This window comes from Mastigoproctus giganteus, chromosome 6, assembly GCF_048544385.1.
Source record: "Mastigoproctus giganteus isolate SK-2022 chromosome 6, ASM4854438v1, whole genome shotgun sequence".
Classification (NCBI taxonomy): Eukaryota; Metazoa; Arthropoda; class Arachnida; order Uropygi; family Thelyphonidae; genus Mastigoproctus; species Mastigoproctus giganteus.
The window spans coordinates 121,575,498-121,598,998 of NC_143580.1; the positions used below are offsets into that span (position 1 = coordinate 121,575,498).

The window sequence follows — 23,501 nt, forward strand, 5'->3', positions numbered from 1 at the left end:
AGAGAGACCAAATGTTTAGTTTGTTTTAGTGCATCACGTAGATTTTGTTGTGTTCCGTTGCAGCACAAAAGGAAATTTTGTTTCGTTATTTATGTCAGGGATGTCAGAATTTTTATTATAGTAAAAATTTTTTTTTTTTGTCTAGAAATCGCGAAAATGGTGGGTTGCATTGAAAATGCAACAAAAGAGTTGCATTTTCAATCAAACAGAAACTTGAAATTATTCAAAAGTTTGAAAACGGTGCATCTGTTAAACCTCTAAGGAACCATTATAATGTTGGTGACCACACCATATGTAACATCGTAAAAAATAAAGGGAAGCTATTAGATTTAAAATCGACATCGCAAAACAATATAGGAAAGCTATTAGACTTAAAATCGACATCGCAAAAAATAAAGGGAAGCATCGTATTGGACACGCGAGTAGTGCGTGGTAAGTTTTTTTGTTTTTTATCTATCGGCATATTTTTTACGTAGGTTGCCGAACACTTTTCGATACAGTAAGTCCCCGACTCACGCAACTACGGATTTACGTAAATTTTTTTTCACTCTTTTTTTTTTTTTTTTTTTTTTTTTAGGATTGTAAAATTTAAAACAAACAAAAATAATAAATAAATAAAATAAACAATCAATAACGACGATCACGGCATGCACAAATTGCACAAGTGAGATACGGAGTAACAAGCAAAAAAAATAAGAAAGAAGAGAAGATTCTTACAATTTATGGGGTTTTTTTTTTTTTTATATATATATATATATATATATATATATGACTGAAGGGGAACACATTTCACCATAATAACGTAAAAACCCATACAATTCCAGCTATCGGTATTATCACAAATGCAATAAGATCGAGTTTACTACCCATTTATAATTAGATGCACGAACAGAAAAACCCAGTAACCTGGAAGATACAAATTGTTTAACCCTGTGAAGTTCTTTTCAGAAAATTTCATTTTGACTGTTATCATGGTGCCGACTAAGAGAATAAGTGACAGCGGTACTAGTAAATCTATAAACATAAGAAAAGCCATCGAATGGGATCAGAAAATTAAACTAATAAGGATGTATGAAAATGGGCCAAACATTAACAAGTATCGTGCAGAATTCAGATTTGTCAATAATAATATAGTAGCAATATGTTATTAGTCATTCCCAAGTTACATAAAACTCTACGAAGTCCTGGAACATATCTCTTACGTATGTCGGGGACTTTTGTATTTTTGGATTAACAGGGAAATTGATTATCCGGGATTTGTTTTTTACCATCTATCCCGGAAAATTGAGAGACTACTGTATATGCTATTGGTGGAAAATATTTAAATATATGCAATATAGGAAAAAAAAAAACTAGAAACTTCACCAGTACTTAGGTGCTGAAGTTCCTAGTTCCTTACTAATATGTTAAATGTATTTAACACTATAAGAAAATTCTTTCGTATGCTACTTGTTTTGAACTATTTTCATTTTTCTGCATTCAAAAACTCTTAGATAGCTCAAGGAAGAGGAAGGCACTATTATCATCCTAGATCCTCAAACTATATTAATTCATGTATTAATAAAATACAGATAAAAGAATCACTAGATGGCAGCGATCACAGTGTATACTGATGTCAGATTTACTTAAGATATAACTACCATCAAAGGTAAAGGGAAGGGATTTGCTTTCATAAAGGTAACTACAGTGGTCTCATACAGTTTAAGTCTGTACCCCACTCATACCATTTTCAAATCCTTTTTTTAGAATACTGTTTAGAATTTTGATGTTACCATCAGCAAATTCTAAACAGTAAGTATTCAAGGAAATAATCATAGAAGCTACAAAGCTTTTCATACTAACTAAGAAATACTGTTCAAGGCTTAGACTTAAATGGATGCCAGATGAACTAATGAGATTCATGGCAGAGAATAAAAATGCATGGGATGCATATAAATTATCAGGTCATACAGAAACCTATGGTATATATAAACTAGTTTGCAATTAAGTCACAAAGGGTGTTAGGCAAGCTAAAGCAGATGAAAAATCTTTGGCAAAAAAATGCAAATAAAAATAGCAAAGACTTCTTTTCTTACATAAATACTAGAAGGAAGCAGACAAATCACATTGATCCACTTGATAACAATGGTTCAACCATTGATGATCCTGCCCAGGTTACTGACAAGCTAAATAAGTATTTTGCACCTACATTCACAAGTAAGGAATTCTTTAGGGGGCAGATGCTAGAAGTTCATTTAGCTCTGCGTTTACTCTAATGAGGAGTTAAGTGATTTTGTAATAACTGAAAAAAAAGTGGAAGAGAAATTGCTGAAGTTAAACATTGGAAAGGTACTGTATGGAATCTATCCAATTACATTAAGGGAGGCAAAGGAGGTAACCAATCCCTTAGCCATAATTATGAGAGTATCCTCGGAGTCAATGGAGGTCCCCACAAACTGGAGATCTGTGAATGTATCCCCAATTCACAAAGGGGTATCAAAAGGTGACACAAATAATTACAGTAATTACAGACCTGATAGCTTATGTTCCAGGGAAAATAACAGTCACTGGTTAAAGAAGTAATGCAGCACCATCTAGACAAGAGTACAGTTATACTTCAGTCACAACATGGGTTTGTGAAGGGGAAATCTTGTCAGATTAACTTCATTGGATACTATGATGCAGTCACAAAGGAACTGGATGCAAAAAATAATTTTGCATCCAGTTCAGAAAAGAATTTTAGAAAATCATTTGATACTGTTGGATTTCAGAAATGCAATTGATACTGCTGGATTTCAGAAATGCATTTGATACTGCTGGATTTCAGAAATGCATTTGATACAGCTGGATTTCAGAAATGCATTTGATACTGTTGCGCATAATAGACTGCTGCACAAATTGGAGGAGCAGTGTGACATTAAGAAAGTTATGGCTATGGATAAAGGGATGGTTGGGTGGGAGAAGACAAAATTGTTATTAATGCACACTGCTCTTTGTGGACTAATGTTATTATTGGAGTCCTCCAGGATTCAGTGCTGAGTCCATTGTTGTTTTCTATATTTATTAATGATTTTAATAAGGTATTTCTGATTTCAGAAATAACAACTCAGCCATATTGTCACAATTAAGTCAGTTAAAAAATCTCCAAACAAACTACACACTTTACTTGGTTAAAATGTTACATCAAAATTGCATACCTCTTCTATAACATCAAATTTTGCAGTGATATGGCCAACAATATCCTTTTTAGAATGTGCAATAACCATTCTTTGAAATATGCCCATCAGTGTTGTATTTCAAAGAGTAATCTACTATATGCCTCATATACTGTACACTACACATAGCTTATCATGCAGAATAAGATGCAGCACTGTTGCCTGTGATCATGTAGGTAACTAACTATCATCAGCAAGTAATTTATGGCAGGCCATTCATTATGCAAAAACTAGTCATCGACCTTTAACTATATATTGCCAATTTTGTGAAATCATAACTTATCAGCCAGTCGATAATTCCAATTCACCTTTGATCTTGAGTCTTTACCTCACTGCACATGCACTGATTTTCTTGAGATGACAGTAAACTCAGCTGCTAATTCAAAGATTTCATGAACCTGCTTATCAGGATCAAGTTCTTATTTTCTGTAAACATTCATTACAATTTTCTTCAGTTGGCTATGTAGCTGATTCCCAGGCATGTTTTTCTTCAGTGAGAACAGTATACTACTACTAAAAAAAAAAAGTAAAGTGCAGCCATTATCAACCCACTGCAGGATGGAAGCCTCCTCAACAATTCATTCTGAGGGAAATGGACCATAATCTGCCACGCTGGTCCAGTGCAGGTTGGCAGATCGACCGTATTCAGCAGTCAGGGGCTTGAACCCCGATCTACTCAAAGAGCGTGTGCTACTGCACTCCCGCTCCTGCCCACTCGGCTACGGAGGCTACTACACTCTAACTTCTCTTCTTAACTAAAAATAATCTCATTGATAAAAACACAGAATGTAAGAGGTTAAGGTTATTTAAATAATAACCATAAAAAAACCATTGCCTTTATATCTAATGTCACCCACACATGGTCATTATGTTAGTGCACTTAATTACACGCTGTTGTTGCTGATGTTGCAGAGGTTTTAGGCACATTAGCAACTAAGATCATATTGCACCAGCATGTACTGTGTCTATACAAGAGTATTCACAGGCTAATTTGCATGTTGTGCAGACTGAAAAACCAGGGATAACTTAGGGTTAAACCCTATTTCCTCTACCTGAGATTGGCTAACTACAGCCTCAACTGAGGACTTGAGAAATTCCTCCAGTCATAGATGGAAATCAATCCAAGACTTCTCCAAATGACTTACAAGTGGCAAAACCACTACACTGTCAAAAAGGACTTGAGAACACTGTTCTTTAAAACTGGTGAGTTTATATCACTGTGTTGCAAAACGGCAGATGTCATTCTTACACCCAATATGGTACTTTTATAATATGGAATAAATGCAAGTTAAAAGATAAGTCTGAGAATAAAATAAGTTATTAGAGAAACAGAAAATGGTAAGAAGAAATGCGAGTTGGCTAGCTGAAATTAGTTGTCATAATGTCAAGAAAAAGACAGTCCACTCAATGATGCTATAAGCAAGTTTGATATATCATAATAGTATTAGTAGTGGTGAAGAATGCAAGAAAGCAAGCTTATAAAGCTCAGCAAAAAAAACTCAAAAAACTTCCAACTTCACCTGTTCATCCTCCTCAATAATTTGTCTAGTTATTCCTTGAATTTATTCAAACTACCTACTTCCACAGAAACAGATGGAAGTTTGTTCCAACAATCAATCACCTGCTAGCTGAAAGCAAACTTCCATACATTCATCCTGCAACCATCCTTCCTCAATTTGAATTTATACCCCCTCAAGTATATAATCTGGACAGGAGGAAGGATTCCATCAGCATTGAGCTCACACAATCCATTCATAGCCTTAAACACCTCAATCAGATCAAATCACAGGTAACTAGTCTCAAGAAACTGCAATTTACAGAACTGAAGCCCTTCATGATAAGACCAAACTTTTGTTCCCTTCACCAATCTCATTCATCCACTGCCCATTCCAGCAAACCAAAATGAGCTCTGCAGACCTGTATGAAGTACTCAAGATGTGGGCTAACCATACCCTTGAACAATTGGATAATCACTTCCTGATCCCTGCTAGCAAAGTTCCTGCATATCATTGACAAAACCCTATGAGCTGTCCTGGCAACCTGTCTGCAATGCTCACAGAACTTCCTATCTTACTGTACAATTACTCCCAGGTATTTTTCATTTTGCACTACTCTGAGTGTAGTAACACAATTGGTATGTTAATCTGGGTTTACTGCTACCCACATTCAGTACCTTGCATTTGTCAATGTTAAACTTCAAATGCCATTTCTCAGCCTGTTGGTCTAATTTTTCTAGACTTTGTTACATTAGTTTTCCTTGATTGCTGTCATTCATCACCCTGCTAACTAATATATCATCTGAAAACTTAGAAATAAGTCTGAAAACAATGGGCCCAGCGGTGAATCCTGGGGAATTCTACTGATAACATTAGCCCACAAAGGGCAGCATCCATTAAAACAACTCCCACTCAAACATCCCTTTATCCATAGCAGTAACTTGTCCTTAATGCCACACTGCTCCAATTTATATGGCAGTCTTTTATGTGCAAAAATATCAAAAGCTTTCCTGAAATCCAAGTATATTATATCAAAATTACTTTTTTCATCTAGTTCCTTTGTTACTGCATCATAGTATTCAATCAGATTGGTTAGAGAAGATCTCCCCCTTAACAAACCCATGCTGTGACTGCAGTATAATTGCATTCCTGTCTAGATAGTCCTGCATTACTTCTTTAACCAGTAACTCCATTATTTTCCCTAGAACAGAAGTGAAGCTAACAGGTCTGCAATTACTCATGTCTCTTGTTAATCCGCCTTTGTAAATCTGGGGTACATTTATGCATCTCCAGTCCATAGGAATCTCCGCTGAATCAAAAACTGATCTCATAATTATGGGATCCTGCCTCTAAAAACACTGAAGGGGGCCCGTAATGCAAGCTATCAGGAAGGCTATTCGTCATCTGGGAAGATTGATTCAAATTTCCCTGTAATTCTCAAGACAGCCAATTTTTCCCAATCAGCAGTAGCCATGCAATACTGGCAGGATACCTTCTTGCCAGACAATATGTACATAACACACATAAAACCTTAAAATCCATTGCAGATTAAAATCTGTGCACCCTCATTTTTCATCTTCCCATTCCCTTCTCTTAAACTTTCCCTATTTACACCTCATGTCCAACCGATAACCATCAATAATAACTCCACCCCCCTTTTGTGTATATCCCTTCATATTTCATTTCTCAACCCCTCCACCTCCTCCATGGTGCAAGATTTTGCCTATCATCTTCAGTTTACTACATGTATATTGCTTAGCCATGCTTTATTCAGTTGAGAAATTCTTTATACAGAAACTGAAACCTCCTGGTGTATGTTCTTGTTTTTAATACACTACTATATTGTAAAATTCTTAACAAATTGTTTAGTTTAAATTGTCATATTAACTTATTTTCTAGAGTAGCTTTATATTCCTAGTTACGATACTTAGTTTAAAGTTTAACTTAGACAGAGATTTTGTAGATATTACTTAGTATCGGTAACGGTATCAAATCCACGTGTCACAAACCAAATTTTTTTTTTTAACCAAATTTAGTCGATTTATTAACCAACTGTTATATCAAATTATCTTCTATAAGTAGATTATAGACCTAGTCAGGATCCTTAGTTTATTCTAAATTGAGATAGCGAGATTTGGAAGCTAATCAATACTTACGAGTCCGTAGAAATACCGTTCGTGAATTCCCGCCATTTTTACACGATAGCATAAGCTTAGTGTCGTATAGTGCATAATATAATATTGTCAACTAATCAGTAAATCTATTAATCTTGATAAACTTTATTGTCAATTAAATTGTACTTTTAACTCTATATATATGTAACGACTTAATCTAACAAATAATTAATACATAACTATAGTGGTACACGTGATACGGAAGTTGTATAAAGGGAACTCGTAGAAAACACTAGATACCGAAAAAAATATATATATAACATAACTGTTTTGGGATATAACTTAAGGATTTAATTTTTGTTTTGAATTTTATTGAATTAAATCGGAATCATGACTCTGACCAGAGCAGCAAAGCAAAAGGCTCAAGCTAATGGGAGTGCTGTGGTTCAGGGGAGACCTGAGGGGGGCAGTTGCCCTCTGAATCACAGTCTAGTAAAATGCACTGTTTGCTTGATGTTTGCGGAGCAGTTGGGTACGGGACATGATACTGCCAAGGGGGATGTCTTTGTGTGTGCACGATGTAAGGAGTGCAAGGAAATCAGGCGACAACTCAGCGTTGTTATGGGCCTTTATGAGAGCTTGAAGGACAGGGTGGATGCCCTCGAAGGAAATAAATTGAGGGGCCCATCAAGCTCTCAGCTGCCCACATCAACGCCAGAGCTTGCACTTGGTCATCAGGCAACACAGAAGCAGCCCCCTAGGCAGAATGCGCTGGTCCCACAGGAACTAGTAGTTGTTGGTGACTCTATTGTCAGGGAAACGGGGAACATCCTTTGTAAAAAGGATAGGTGGAATAGGACCAGGGTATGTCTGCCAGGGGCAAAGGTTGATGACGTTGTAGAGCGGATATCATCTTTTAAGGGCACAAAAGGTGATATAGTTGTACACGTTGGCACTAATGATATTAAGAGTAGGAGACCGGCGGAATTACTTAGCAAGTACAGGTCACTGTTGAAAAAAAGCCGTGAATTAGGGTTGAACTTGAAAGTGTCTGCAATTCTGCCCAGACACGATAGGAGGGAGTATATGATGAGAGCCTTGTCAATCAATTCGGCCCTGGAGGGATTGTGCAAGGCTCAAGGGGTAGAATTTTTTTCAGCCTGGACTGTACTTGTTAACAGAAGAGATTGCTTCTACAGGGATGGGATACACTTAAATAGAAAGGGTGCAAGAATTTTTGCTGATGCTGTCGAGGCAGTGTTAGGTGGGTCGGAAAACTGCTAGTTGGGGGGGATACAAGGACTAATAGATTAACAGTAGCCAGTGGCAGAGGTGGAAGTGATTCTTGCACTGCTTCTATTGAAATGAGCAGAAGTCTGAAAAACAGGATGCAGGATATTTCAGAGACTGCTGGTAGTCATTGCGGTACAAGTAAACACATGGGTTGTGTTAGGGTAGCTAAGAATAGAAACAGGTGCATGTATACCTGCGTGTACACCAATGCTAGGAGTTTGGTAAATAAATTTGATGAATTTGAGGTATTGCTCAAAACATCAAAGGCAGATATTGTTGGGATATCAGAGACGTGGTGTCACACAGATATAAGTAATGCGGAACTGGAATTTGGGGAATACAATGTGTATAGAAAGGATAGACAGGACAGGAGGGGAGGAGGGGTCATGCTATTAATTAAGAAACACATAAAGTCCAAGGAAGTGAAGCCAGTCGACATCGATGGACAGGGCAGCGTCGAGTCAGTTTGGTGTGACATAAGCATAGGGAAATCAAAATTGAGAGTAGGAGTGTGCTATAGGCCTAATGACTCTGATGAGTATAATAAGATATTGTACAGGGAAATAGAGTGGGCCAGTAAATCAGAGAGTCTTATAATGGGGGATTTTAATTTCCCAGATATTCACTGGAATTTGTGGGTTGGTCACTCGCACACTAGCAAGGCTTTTGTGGATTTATTGGATGATTGTTTTCTACATCAGCATGTTCGTGAGGCAACAAGAGGGAGCAATACTCTTGATCTGATTATCAGTAGTGATTTTTCATGCATTAAGAACCTGCAGATAAATGAACCACTAGGTGGCAGTGATCACAGTGTGTTGAAGTGGGATTTACTCAAGGAGGTAACTACCATCAGAGGTAAAGGGAAGGGTTTTTGTTTTCGTAAAGGCGACTATGATGGTCTGAGACAGTATTTAAATTCTATACAGTGGGACCAACTGATGATGTTACCAACAGCAAACTCAAAATGGGAAGCATTCAAGGAACTAATCTTGGAGGCTACCAGGCTTTACATACCAACTAAGAAATATTGTTCAAGGTTTAGGCCTAAATGGTTGTCAGATGAACTAATGAGACATGTGGCAGAGAAGAAAAATGCATGGGATACATACAAATTAATGGGTGACATGGAAGCCTATGATAGATATAAGTTGGTCTGTAACCAAGTCACAAAGGAGATTAGGCAGGCAAAGGCAGACTATGAAAAATCCTTGGCAAAGGATGCAAAGAAAAACAGAAAAGAGTTCTTTACATACTTGAACTCGAAAAGGAAAGGGATGAATCAGATTGGTCCACTGGATATTGATGGTTCAACAGTTGAGGATCCTGCTCAGGTGGCTAACAATCTAAACGAGTATTTTGCATCTACATTCACGCATGAGGAGTTATTCAGGAAGGAGAATGATGTAGGTAAAGTAAACATTGGCAGTGAGCTGGATGATTTTGTAATAACTGAGAGGAAAGTGGAGGAGAGATTGTTGAGGATAAACATAAAAAAGGCACCTGGGGTGGATGGGATCTATCCAGTTATATTAAAGGAGGCAGCAAAGGAAGTAAGCAAACCCTTAGCCATAATTATGAGAGCTTCCTTGGACTCAGGGGAGGTACCTATGGACTGGAGATGTGCAAATGTGACCCCAATTCACAAAGGAGGTTCAAAGGCTGACACAAGTAATTATAGACCTGTTAGTTTAACTTCTGTTCCAGGTAAATTAATGGAGGCACTGGTTAAAGAAGCACTGCAGGATCATCTAGACAAGAATTCAGTTATAGCTCAGACGCAGCATGGTTTTGTTAAGGGCAGGTCTTGCCTGACCAATTTGATTGGATACTATGATGTAGTCACAAAAGAACTGGATGCAGGGAATAACTTTGATATTATATATTTGGATCTTAGAAAGGCTTTTGATACTGTTGCACATGGAAGACTGCTGCACAAATTGGAGCAGTGTGGCATTGGAGGCAAATTGCTGCTATGGATAAGGGGATGGTTGAGTGGCAGAAGACAGAGAGTGGTAATCAATGGACACTGCTCAACGTGGACTAATGTTATTAGTGGAGTTCCTCAAGGTTCAGTGTTGGGTCCGTTGTTGTTTTCGGTGTTTATGAATGATATTGATGATGGGATATCAAGTTTAATGTCCAAGTTTGCAGATGATACAAAGGTTGTCAGGGTCGTTAAGGACAATACTGACGCTATGCTGCTGCAACAGGATCTGGACAGGTTGAACAGATGGGCTGAGAGGTGGCAAATGAGGTTTAACATCGACAAATGTAAAGTGCTGCATATGGGAAACAGTAACCCCAGATCAACGTATCAACTCTGCGGTACTACACTGACAGTGGTGGAGAATGAAAAGGACCTGGGGGTAATTGTGCAGGCAGATATGAAGTTCTCTGAGCAGTGCAGACGAGCTGCAAGAGTAGCTCATGGTGTCTTGTCAATGATAAAGAGGAATTTTTCTAGCAGGGATAAGGAGGTGATTATTCCCTTGTATAAGGCAATGGTAAGGCCACATCTTGAGTACTGTATACAGGTCTGGAGGCCTCATTTCAAGAAGGATGTAGAGCTGCTGGAACGGGTACAGAGAAGGGCAACAAGATTAGTAAATGGAACAAAGGGTTGCTCTTACGAAGAAAGGCTTAAGTTTTGCAAATTACAGAGTCTGGAGACTAGGCACCGGCGAGGTGATCTGATAGAGGTGTATAAGGCTTTGAATGGTTTGAGCATGCTCAATGCCAATGGGATTCTTCATCTTTCTCAGAATAATCACCTCAGAGGGCATAAATTCAAATTGAGGAAGGACGGATGTCGGATAGATGTGCGGAAATTTGCCTTTGGCCAGCGGGTGGTTGGTTGGTGGAACCGACTTCCATCACTGGTTGTTGAAGTTGATAGCCTAAACAAATTTAAAGCTCAACTGGACAGGTATTTCGAACGAACGGAGGGGTGAAATGGGAGTGGGTTTTTTTTTTTTTTTTTTTTTTTTGTTTTTTTTTGGCTGATGCTGAATAAGCTTGCTTTCTTGCATCATATGCCTCTGCTAATGCTAATGCTAATGCTAACAAATGTATTTTATGTCAAAAATGCTTTTAACCATAGTTATCATTTTAACTGATGATAATCCCAGCGGAATTGATTAAAGCTACAGATGTGAAGGGTGCCAAGTTTTTTCATAAAATGATTGTAAAAATTGGAAATGGGATGGTGGCCATCATATTGAAAGAAATCAATTTTCATTCCCTTACCAAAAAAAGGAGATCTGAAAATTTGCTCAAATTACAGGACTATTAGCCTAATTTCTCACACTAGCAAGCTTCTTAAAATCATATTAAACAGAATCTCAAGAAAATTTGAAGAAATTCCAGAAGAGCAAGAAGGGGTAGAGGATGCAGAGATCAGATCTTAAGTCTATGACTGATTATTGAAAAATGCAAAGAATTCAATGTTCCAGTCGTTTTGTATTTTATAGATTATGCAAAGGCATTTGATTGTGTTCAACATGAGAAACGATGACTATTATGGGTTTCCCAATCCACATAATTCAGCTGATTAAGCTACTGTACCAGGAACAGAAAGGAACTGTAAGAACGAATATGGGAAACACGGACTTTTTCGCAATAGATAACGGTGTCAGGCAGAGCTGTATTTTGTCACCTCACCTTTTTAATCTTTATGCCAAAGATATCATGCGTAAAGCTTTGGAAGATTTAGAGCATCAAAATTGGAGGACTGAAGATAAACAACCTTTGTTATGCAGATGATAATTTGCATAACAAAGTGCAAATTTGTAATTCTAAGGATCATCTTAAAGAAATTCTGAGGAGAGTATGTGAAGCAAGTAAGAAAAAAAAGATTGTTTCTGAATGTGTGTAAAACAAAAAATTATGGTGATTGGTGATAATCTTGGTTCCAGTAAGTGAAGGTTAATGGGCAAGATATCAAAGAAGTTGATGAATTTGATTACTTGGGGTCAAGAATAAATAAAAATAGTGACTGATCAAATGATGTAAAGAGACGACAGGCAATTGGCTAAAACGTTGATCGCTGATCTGATAAAATTATGGAGAGATCATGATCTGACCCTAAAGACGAAACTGAGAATCATTGATTCATTAATTTTTCCAGTTGCCACTTATGGATGTGAAGGATGGAACCTGAAAAGAGTTGACAGGAAGAAAATTGAGGCATTTGAAATGTGGTGTTACCGGAGAATACTGCGTATTTCTTACTCAGATCGAAGAACAAATGAGTGGGTATTGAATAAAATTGGCAGGCCTAAAATTCTTCATAGCATCAACAAAAAACTCGAGTTTTTTGGTCATATAGTAAGAATGGAAACTTTCTGTTGAAGAATATAATGGAAGTAAAAACTGAGGGGGGAAAGGTGCAGAGGAAGACCTGCAACTAGGTAGAAGGATGGGATCAGTGAACTTCTGGGCATGACACTTTGCGATGCTGGTCATATAGCAGCACATGATTGATGCAGTTGGAGGAATTTGTTGGTGGCCACAGCAGCTCCTCAGGGAGCTATGTGACTGGAAGAAGATCATTTTAATTGTAATTTTATTACAATTTTTTTTTTCTCAAATCAGTCTGTGCATGCAAGAACTTATTTACCCAATTCCCATCCTCAGAGTTCTTCACTTGTTTACTTTATTCACTCTATGTAAATTAGTTTTGAAAATTTTCAAAATTTATAGTGAATACAGGACATGTTACTCTAAATAGGAAGGAAACAAGACATTGCAATGTTAAATGTGAATTCATAAGATTTCCAATTGTTATTTATTCATGAGATGAAGCCAGAAGTATTTCCATATTTGTTGTGACCATATACATAGTGAACTAAGGGTAGCTAGAATTACAGCACCACAGATTACAATTAACTGCACATTTTTTGTTACTGTATGGACTCAAATCCAGAACCTCCTTCCTGCAGGTGGCCATAATGCATGAATAGGCACAATTTGTACTAAGTAATCCTTGTGCCCCCAAAACATCTAAACCACCACCACCTTGTGCCATATAAGTTAAACATAATACTACTGTCCCACCATGTGGTAAACCAAGTGTCACAAAATGTGGCAATTAATCATCCGAAACAGTTCCAAATAATTCTGTTGTTATCCTAAACAGTTCCAAATAATTCTGTTGTTATCCTATACAGTCTAACAATTATTTGGTAATTTTCAATTTGGTTTCAAGTAGTCTTCAAGCTGCTGAGTTTACTAAGTGCACAGAGTGGAGGAAAGATTATACTTCTTATTTACTTAATACCTAGAATGATATATCATGTGCCCCTGCCCCCAATAATTTCATCTGTATCAGTTCAATACACAGAATTGTTCATTTACATAAAGTTCTTTTCATTTTTCTTGGTCAAATCAGGTACTGATTCACTTGGACATCTGATAACTCAAACTAGTGATTTAGTTAAATTCCTCTCTCATTAGCCATCACTACACTGAATAGTGGCTTATTTCAAATTGATTCTATGAATTTAGCCCTTTCCTGCAATAATTTAACTAATTGAATCAGAAAAAAATAATACTTTAAAATTGTCAACAGTCATGTTAAATCATATGTAAGATATTAATTAACAGTTTCAGCATTTTTTCAGCGATCCTTTCAATAGATTTTTCTTGAAATTTTAATAGAGAATGTGTCCTGGAAATTGAGTGAACAGAATGGTTTTAAGTGTCCACAAAAAAAACAAAAAAAAAAAAAACGCATGGGACCAAAATGACTCCCATACATCATTACAGTAAAACTTAATGATGCTGTAGTAGTCTGTTAATCCTAAAAGAGATAAATGACAATGAACTAAAAAGAAAAGAGATAAAAACTTTATTTTTTATCTCTTTTCTTTTTAGTTCATTACAGCAAATAATTAGTCATGTGAATAAAGCAGAGAAGCAAAGAAATATCATTTCACACTACTTTTCACAAAAACTACTAGTTAAACAGACGTAAAATGCATGTGTGTGTGTGTGCGCTTATTTATATATTATTACTTTTTATAATTAATTTTGGTACTACTTGGGAGCATCAGGTTTGTAGTCATCACAACCAACCCACTAGTACCTAATACCCTCATTTACGCTATTTAAAAATTTAATATTTAAATCTAATTGTCATCAGACATAATTCCAATATATATATATTTTTTTTATCATATATTTCCTTCATATCCTGTGAACTTACAAATTGGATTTATTTTATACAAATTGCATCACATTTTCAATATAGTAAGCAAAATTCATTAATTTGATAATATATATTTATATTTATAAATTACTTTTAAAAGATATTTTATAAAGACACCTATAATCATATTTTAATACCTCAATATCACTACTAGTATCAGAATAGTTTCCTGTGTTGCTAGAAAATGATTCTACTTCATATTCAACAGAAAATGAATCTTCTTCTACTTCATCTAAAAACCATAAGTCATCACTTGAGTCTTTTATAAAAGCTGTTTCATATCCCTGAAAAGCATAAGCATATTAAAAGAAAGGAAAATTTAAAAAAAAATAGTAAATAATAATCAGGTTTTCAAAACTGTGAAATTAAATTTTGTACAGAAACAGCTCCTACCAACTGAATGGGGAAAAAAACCAACAAGTACTTAAGCAAAACCATATTCACAAGGAATATGGTTTTTTTTTTTGAATAATGCTATTTTTGTGAGAATTTAGAGTAAAAATATATTATCAACACATTTTAAATTTATTTCCAATTAAAAAAACAACAAAATGCTGAAAACACAACAAAAAACTTTATACGCTGTATACACATTTTGTTCAAGTACAGCCATATGAACCTTAAAAATAAATAATACTTGATAAATTAATATATTTAAACAAGTAAGAGATTACCTCAATTTTTTGTGTAGAATGCTTCCAGTCAATGCTCTCCAAAGGTAAAATGAATAAAATAAACAGATAAAATGATTTACTTTATATAAATTTCGTTTAATTTGTATGTCAATGTGTTTATCCAAATTTTATAATCATTTAGCCAAATTTTATAATCCATTTTAATTATTTATTCTCGTATACGGTTTTCCGATTAACTATTTTAATTATTCCTACAGAATGTCTTCTTGCACTCACGGTTTTTCCTGAGTTGGTTTGATGTGTTTCGGGGTTGGGTTAGGGCTCTCAGCTTTTGATTCCATGGTGTGTCGGGTTGATCATGTCTCTGCGTGAAAGAATTCATTAAAATAATTTTATCCATTTATTTTATTCATTTTACATTTGGAGAGCATTGACAGGAAGCATTCTATGCAAAAAGTTGAGGTAACCTCTTACTCTTTTAAATATATTGTTACAACGTAGAAGTCATTGAGCCTAGTAGTTCGGTGTTTTTCACAAATTGATATATTAACAGAGGACACTAGCCCTCTTTTAATAGAGAATCCAGAATAAACAGCTTGGTGTTTTTTTATTTTTATTATTATTATCTGTAGCATTAAACAAGATTGTAACCTTGCTTTGCAGTACTCACTTGTCAAAAGTCATGTCACACTGCTCCAAACAAATTCATGCGTGACTGTGCAGCAAGTATTAGCATCAGCATTAGTAGTGGCATATGATACAAGAAAATAAGCTTACACAGCATCGGGAAATAACTTGCTAGCTAAAGTCATATTTCTGCACATCTATTCGGCAACTGACTTTCCTCAATTTGAATTTAATTTATACCCCCTCATGTGTACTTTGAGCAGGAGGAAGAATCCCATCAGCATTCAGTTTGCTCAAATCATTCAAAGCCTTAAACGCCTCAATCAGATCACATCACAGGTACCAAGTCTCCAGACACAGCAATTTGCAGAACTTCAGCCTTTCTCGATAAGAGCACCCCCATTTACATCGTTCCTAAAATGAGGCCTCCAGAACTGTATGCAGTACTCAAGGTGTGGCATGACCATCACCATATACAAATGGATAATCACCTCCTTATCCTTGCTAGTAAAGTTCCTGTATATCATTAAAGAGACACCACAGGCTGCCAGAGCAGCTCGTGGGGTCTCTTTAATGATATACAGCTTCTGGCAGCCTCAGAAAACTTCATCTGATGCACAATTACCCCCAGGTCTTTTTCATTCTCCACCTCTGGGCCTATCTGCCCAAATCCCGTTGCAGCCACCTCTCGGCCCATCTGCCCAACTTTCCAAATCCCGTTGCAGCCAGGTGGGCAGGAGCAGCAGTGCGTAGCACACGCTTCTTGATTAGACCGGGGTTCGAGCCTGTGACCACCAAATACGGAGGATGCAGGAAAGTCAGGGAATGACCACTGCATATCCCTGGAGCAATATGGCCTTAGTTGCTAATGCTGCTAAAAAAAACCAAATAACAATAATAACCCGTTGCAGCCACATACCATCATTACTGTTATTAACTACCCTGCCAACCTTTGTATCATCTGTAAACTTGAACATTAAGCCTGTTTTCCCTTCATCAATATCACTGATAAAGTAAACAACAATGGTCCCAACACCAAACCTTGGGGGATTCCACTAATAACATTAGTCCATGGAGAGCAGTGTCCATTGATTATCACTATCTTCTCCCACTCAACCATCATTTTATCCAAAGCAGCAACTTTCCCTTAATGCCATATTGTCCCAATTTGTACAGCAGCCTTCTATGTGCAACAGTATCAAAAACTTTCATGAAATCCAAGTATATGATATTAAAATTATGTTTTGCATCCTTAGTGACGACATTGTACTATCCTATTAAATTGGTCAGGCAAGATTTTCCCTTAACAAACCATGCTGTACCTGAAGTAGAACTGCAGTCCTGTCTGGATGATCTTACATTGCTTCTTTAACCAGTCACTCCATTACTTTCCCCTGAACAGAAGTTAAACTAACAGGTCTGTAACTATTCGTGTCCACCCTTTCATCTTCCCTTTGTGAATGGGGATTACATTTAAACTTCTCCAGTCCATGGGGACCTTCCCTGAATACAAGGATGCTCTCATAATTATGCCTAAGGGTTTGCTTACTTCTTTGCTGCCTCCCTTAATATAACTGGATATATACCATTCATCCCAGGTGCCTTTCTTAAGTTTAATTTCAACAATTTCTCCTTCACTTTGCTCTTATTTATTACAAAGTCATTTACCTCCTAATTAGATTTGATAAACTTCTGGCCTCCACTTCCCTACAGAATTCCCCATGTGTGAATGTAGATAAAAAAAAATACTCATTCAGTTTTTCAGCTACTTCAGCAGGATCATCAACAATTGATGTGTTGATGTCTGTCAGGGGCAAAGGTTGATGACGTTGTAGAGCGGATATCATCTTTTAAGGGCACAAAAGGTGATATAGTTGTACACGTTGGCACAAATGATATTAAGAGTAGGAGAACCAGCGGAATTACTTAACAAGTACAGGTCACTGTTGAAAAACAGCCGTGAAGTAGGGTTGAATTTGAAAGTGTCTGCAATTCTGCGCAGACACGATAGGAGGGAGTATATGATGAGAGCCTTGTCGATCAATTCGGCCCTGGAAAGATTGTGCAAGGCTCAAGGGGTAGAATATTTTTCAGCCTGGACTGTACTTGTTAACAGGAGAGATTGCTTCTACAGGGATGGGATACACTTAAATAGAAAGGGTGCAAGAATATTTGCTGATGCTATCGAGGCAGTGTTAGGAGGGTCGGAAAACTGCTAGCTTGGGGGGAGACAGACTAAAAGATTAACAGTAGCCACTGGCAGAGGTGAAAGAGATTCTTGCACTGCTTCTATTGGAATGAGCAGAAGCGTGAAAAACAAGATGCAGGATATTTCAGAGACTGCTGGAAGTCATTGCGGTACAAGTAAATACATGGGTTGTGTTAAGGTAGCTAAGAATAGAAACAGGTGCATGTATACTTGCGTGTACACCAATGCTAGGAGTTTAGTAAATAAATTTGATGAATTTGAGGTATTGCTCAAAACATCAAAGGCAGATATTGTTGGGATATCAGAGACGTGGTGTCACACAGATATAAGGAATGCAGAACTGGAATTGGGGCAGTAGAACGTCTACAGAAAGGATAGACAGGATAGGAAGGGAGGAGGGGTTATGCTATTGGTTAAGAAACACAAAATCCAAGGAAGTGAAGCCAGTCAACATCGATGGACAGGGCAGTGTCGGAGTCAGTTTGGTGTGACATAAGCATAGGAAAATCAAAATTGAGAGTAGGAGTGTGCTATAGGCCTAATGACTCTGATGAGTATAATAAGATACTGTACAGGGAAATAGAATGGGCCAGTAAATCAGAGAGTCTTATAATGGGGGATTTTAATTTCCCAGATATTGACTGGAATTTGTGGGTTGGTCACTCACACACTAGCAAGGCTTTTGTGGATTTATTGGATGATTGTTTTCTACACCAGCATGTTTGGGAGGCAACTAGAGGGAGTAATACTCTTGATCTGATTATCAGTAGTGATTCTTCATGCATTAAGAATCTGCAGATAAAGGAACCACTAGGTGGCAGTGATCACAGTGTGCTGAAGTGGGATTTACTCAAGGAGGTAACTACCATCAGAGGTAAAGGGAAGGGTTTTTGCTTTCATAAATACGACTATGATGGTCTGAGACAGTGTTTAAATTCTATACAGTGGGACCAACTGATGATGTTACCAACAGCAAATTCAAAATGGGAAGCATTCAAGGAACTAATCTTGGAAGCTACCGGGCTTTACATACCAACCAAGAAATATTGTTCAAGGTTCAGGCCTCAATGGTTGTCAGATGAACTAATAAGACATATGGCAGAGAAGAAAAATGCATGGGATACATACAAATTAATGGGTGACATGGAAGCCTATGATAGATATAAGTTGGTCTGTAACCAAGTCACAAAGGAGATTAGGCAGGCAAAGGCAGATTATGAGAAATCCTTGGCAAAGGATGCAAAGAAAAACAGAAAAGAGTTCTTTACCTATTTAAACTCAAGAAGGAAAGGGATGAATCAGATTGGTCCACTGGATGTTGATGGTTCAACAGTTGAGGATCCTGCTCAGGTGGCTAACAATCTAAACAAGTATTTTGCATCTACATTCACACATGAGGAGTTATTCAGGAAGGGGAATGTCGTAGGTGAAGTAAACATTGGCAGTGAGCTAGATGATTTTCTAATAACTGAGAGGAAAGTGGAGGAGAAATTGTTGAGGATAAACATAAAAAAGGCACCCGGGGTGGATGGGATCTATCCAGTTATATTAAAGGAGGCAGCAAAGGAAGTAAGCAAACCCCTAGCCATAATTATGAGAGCTTCTTTGGACTCAGGGGAGGTACCCATAGACTGGAGATGTGCAAATGTGACCCCAATTCACAAAGGAGGATCAAAGGCTGACACAAGTAATTATAGACCTGTTAGTTTAACTTCGGTTCCAGGAAAATTAATGGAGGCACTGGTTAAAGAAGCACTGCAGGATCATCTAGACAAGAATTCAGTTATAGCTCAGACACAGCATGGTTTTGTTAAGGGCAGGTCTTGTCTGACCAATTTGATTGGATACTATGATGTAGTCACAAAAGAACTGGATGCAGGGAATAACTTTGATATTATATATTTGGATCTTAGAAAGGCTTTTGATACTGTTGCGCATGGAAGACTGCTGCACAAATTGGAGCAGTGTGGCACTGGAGGCAAATTGCTGCTATGGATAAAGGGATGGTTGAGTAGCAGCAGACAGAGAGTGGTAATCAATGGACACTGCTCAACGTGGACTAATGTTATTAGTGGAGTTCCTCAGGGTTCAGTGTTCGGTCCATTGTTGTTTTCTGTCTTTATAAATGATACTGATGATGGTATATCAAGCTTAATGTCCAAGTTTGCAGACGATACAAAGGTTGGCAGGGTTGTTGAGGACAGTACTGATGCTATGCTGCTGCAACAGGATCTGGAAAGGTTGAGCAGATGGGCTGAGAGGTGGCAAATGAAGTTTAACATTGACAAATGTAAAGTACTACATATGGGAAACAGTAACCCCAGATCAACATATCAACTCTGTGGTACTACGCTGACAGTAGTAGAGAATGAAAAGGACCTGGGGGTAATTGTGCAGGCAGATATGAAGTTCTCTGAGCAGTGCAGACGAGCTGCAAGAGTAGCTCATGGTGTCTTGTCAATGATATACAGGAATTTTTCTAGCAGGGATAGTAATGTGATTATTCCATTGTATAAGGCATTGGTTAGGCCACACCTTGAGTACTGTATACAGGTCTGGAGGCCTCATTTCAAGAAGGATGTAGAGCTGCTGGAACGAGTACAGAGAAGGGCAACAAGATTAGTGAATGGAACAAAGGGTTGCTCTTACGAAGAAAGGCTTAAATTTTGCAAATTACAGAGTCTGGAGACTAGGCATCGGCGAGGTGATCTGATAGAGGTGTATAAGGGTTTGAATGGCTTGAGCATGCTCAATGCCGATGGGATTCTTCCTCTTGCTCAGAATAATCACCTGAGAGGGCATAAATTCAAATTGAGGAAGGACGGATGTCGGATAGATGTGCGGAAATTTGCCTTTAGCCAGCGGGCAGTTGGTTTGTGGAATAGACTTCCATCACTTGTTTTTGAAGTTGATAGCCTAAACAAATTTAAGGCTCAGCTGGACAGGTATTTCGAACGAACGGAGGGGTAAAATGGGAGTAGTGGTGTTTTTTGTTTTTTTTTTATTTTTTTTTTGGCTGATGCTGAATAAGCTTGCTTTCTTGCATCATATGCCTCTACTAATGCTAATGCTAATTGAACCATCAATATGAAGTGGACCAATCTCATTCATCCCCATCCATCTAGAGTTTACATAAGTAAAGGAAAGAAGTCTTTGCTGTTTTTCTTTGCATCCTTTGCCAAGGATTTCTCGTAATCTGCCTTCACCTCTCTATCCTCCTTTCTAACTTGATTACAGACTAGTTTATATCTACCATAGGCTTCTGTGTGGCCTGATAATTTATATGCATCCCATGCATTTTTCTTCTCTGCCACGAATATCATTAGTTCATCTGACATCCATTTAGGCCTAAACCTTAAGTAGTATTTCTTAGTTGATATGAAAAGCCTAGTAGCTTCCAAGATTAATTCCTTGAATACTTCCTATTTAGAATTTGCTGTTGGTATTATCATCATCAGTTAGTCCCACTGTAGAGAACTTAAAAACTGTTTGAGATCACCATTTTGTAGTCACCTTTACGAAAGCAAAAACCTTTCCCTTTATCCCTGGTGGTAGTTACACCTTTTAAGTAACTCCCACATCAGTACATTTTGATCACTTCCACCTAGTGGTTCTTTTATCTACAGATTCTTAAAACATGAATAATTGCTACTGATAATCAGATCAATGATATTACTCCCTCTAGTTGCCACTCACATATGCTGCTGTAGGAAACAGTCATCCAGTAAATCCACAAGTCTTGCCAGTGTGTGAATGACAAATCCACAAGTTCCAGTCAATATCTGGAAAGATACAATCTCCCATTATTAGACATTCTGATTTTCTGGCCCACTCTATTTCTCTATACAGTTGTTCACTGTACTCATCAGAGCCATTAGGTCCATAACACACTAACTCTCAATTTTGCTTTTCAACTGCTTGAGAGTAGCCTTGTGCAGGCAAAGTTTTCACGGCTCCGGAAAACTGAGAAGTTTTTTCTGTTTTATTAACTTAAATTGGCTTAAATTTGCATATTAACTTATTTTCTAGAGTAGCTTTATATTCCTAGTTACGATACTTAGTTTAAATTTTAACGTAGATAGAGATTTTGTCAGTTATTATCCATGTGTTTTACAAATTTTGCACGGCCGGCGAACGAGACGTTTTTTAGCTATATTTAGCCGCTTTATTGACTAATTGTTATATGAAATTATTTTCTATAAGTAGCTTATAGACCTAGTCAAGATCCTTGGTTTATTCTGAATTGAGACAGGGAGATTTAGGAAGTTAATTAATACTTAAGCGTCCGTAGATTTACCGTTCGTAACTTGCCGCCATTGTTATACGATACAATGTTATATCCCGAACTAGATAGCGTTAGTTTAGTATAGTATATAATATTATCAATTAACCAGGAAAATTTATTAATCTTGTTAAACTTCATTGTTAATTAAATTGTACTTTTTAACTCATCATCATCATCATCATCAGCCATTTTCAATCCACTGCAGGATGAAGGCCTCTCCAGCAACTTTCCAGTTCCTTCTGTTTTGAGCACTGGCCATCCATTTACTACTCAAAAACTCATGAATTTCATCTATCCATCTCCGCCTTTGTCTTCCAGGTTTTCTTCTAGCTCCTCTTGGGTACCATTCTGTTATTTTCTTAGTCCATCTGTCATCATGTCTTCGAGCTATGTGTCCTGCCCAAGACCATTTTAGTTCTTTAGTTCAAAGTCAAAATCATGACTCAGACCAGAGCAGCAAAGCAAAAAGTCTCAAGCTAAATGGAGTGCTGTGGCTCAGGGGAGAACTGAGGGGAGCAGTTGCCCTCTGAATCACAGCCTTTTAAAATGCACTGCTTTCTTGATGTTTGTGGAGCAATCAAGTACAGGACATGATATTGCTAAGGGAGATGTCTTTGTGTGTGTGTGTGCAAGATGTAAGGAGTGTGAGGAAATCGCTGAGTGCGACAACTCAGCGTTGTTATGGGCCTATATGAGAGCTTGAAGGACAGGGTGGATGCCCTCGGAGGATCTAAATTGAGGGGCCCATCAAGCTCTCAGCTGCCCACATCAATGCCAGAGCTTGCACTTGATCATCATGCAACACAGCGGAAATCTCCAAGGCAGAATGCGCTGGTCCCACAGGAACTAGTAGTTGGTGGCTCTATTGTCAGGGAAACGGGGAACATGCTATGTAAAAAGGATAGGTGGAACAGGACCGGGGTATGTCTGCCAGGGGCAAAGGTTGATAACGTTGTAGAGCGGATATCATCTTTTAAGGGCACGAAAGGTGATATTGTTGTACATGTTGGCACTAATGATATTAACAGTAGGAGACTAACGGAATCACTTAAGTTCAGGTCATTGTTGGAAAAAAGCCGTTAATTAGGGTAGAATTTGAAAGTGTCTGCAATTCTGCCCAGACACGATAGGAGGGAGTATATGATGAGAGCCTTCTTGATCAATTTGGCCCTGGAAAGATTGTGCAAGGCTCAAGGGATAGAATTTTTTTCAGCCTGGTCGGTACTTGTTAACAGGAGAGAGTGCTTCTACAGGCATTTCTTATTTGTTTGTTATTTGGTTTTTAGGAGCATTACCAACTAAGGCCATATTGCTCCGGGGATATGCGGTGGTCATTCCCTGACCTTTCCGCATCCTCCGTATTTGGTGGTCACTGGCTCGCTTCTACAGGATACACTTAAATAGAAAGGGTGCAAGAATATTTGCTGATGCTATTGA

General features: G+C 37.6%; 1 protein-coding gene across 2 annotated transcripts in view; it reads right to left on the reverse strand.

Annotated features, from left to right (window-relative positions):
• Window positions 1–23,501, reverse strand: part of LOC150084544 (E3 ubiquitin-protein ligase Mdm2-like) — a 366,530-nt gene that overhangs the window by 191,511 nt on the left and 151,518 nt on the right. For both annotated transcript variants that reach the window (XM_090376480.1, XM_090376479.1), the window contains one exon: window positions 14,446–14,592. In XM_090376480.1, the coding sequence (XP_090232606.1) occupies window positions 14,446–14,592 (147 nt within the window). The remainder of the gene's footprint in view (window positions 1–14,445; window positions 14,593–23,501) is intronic.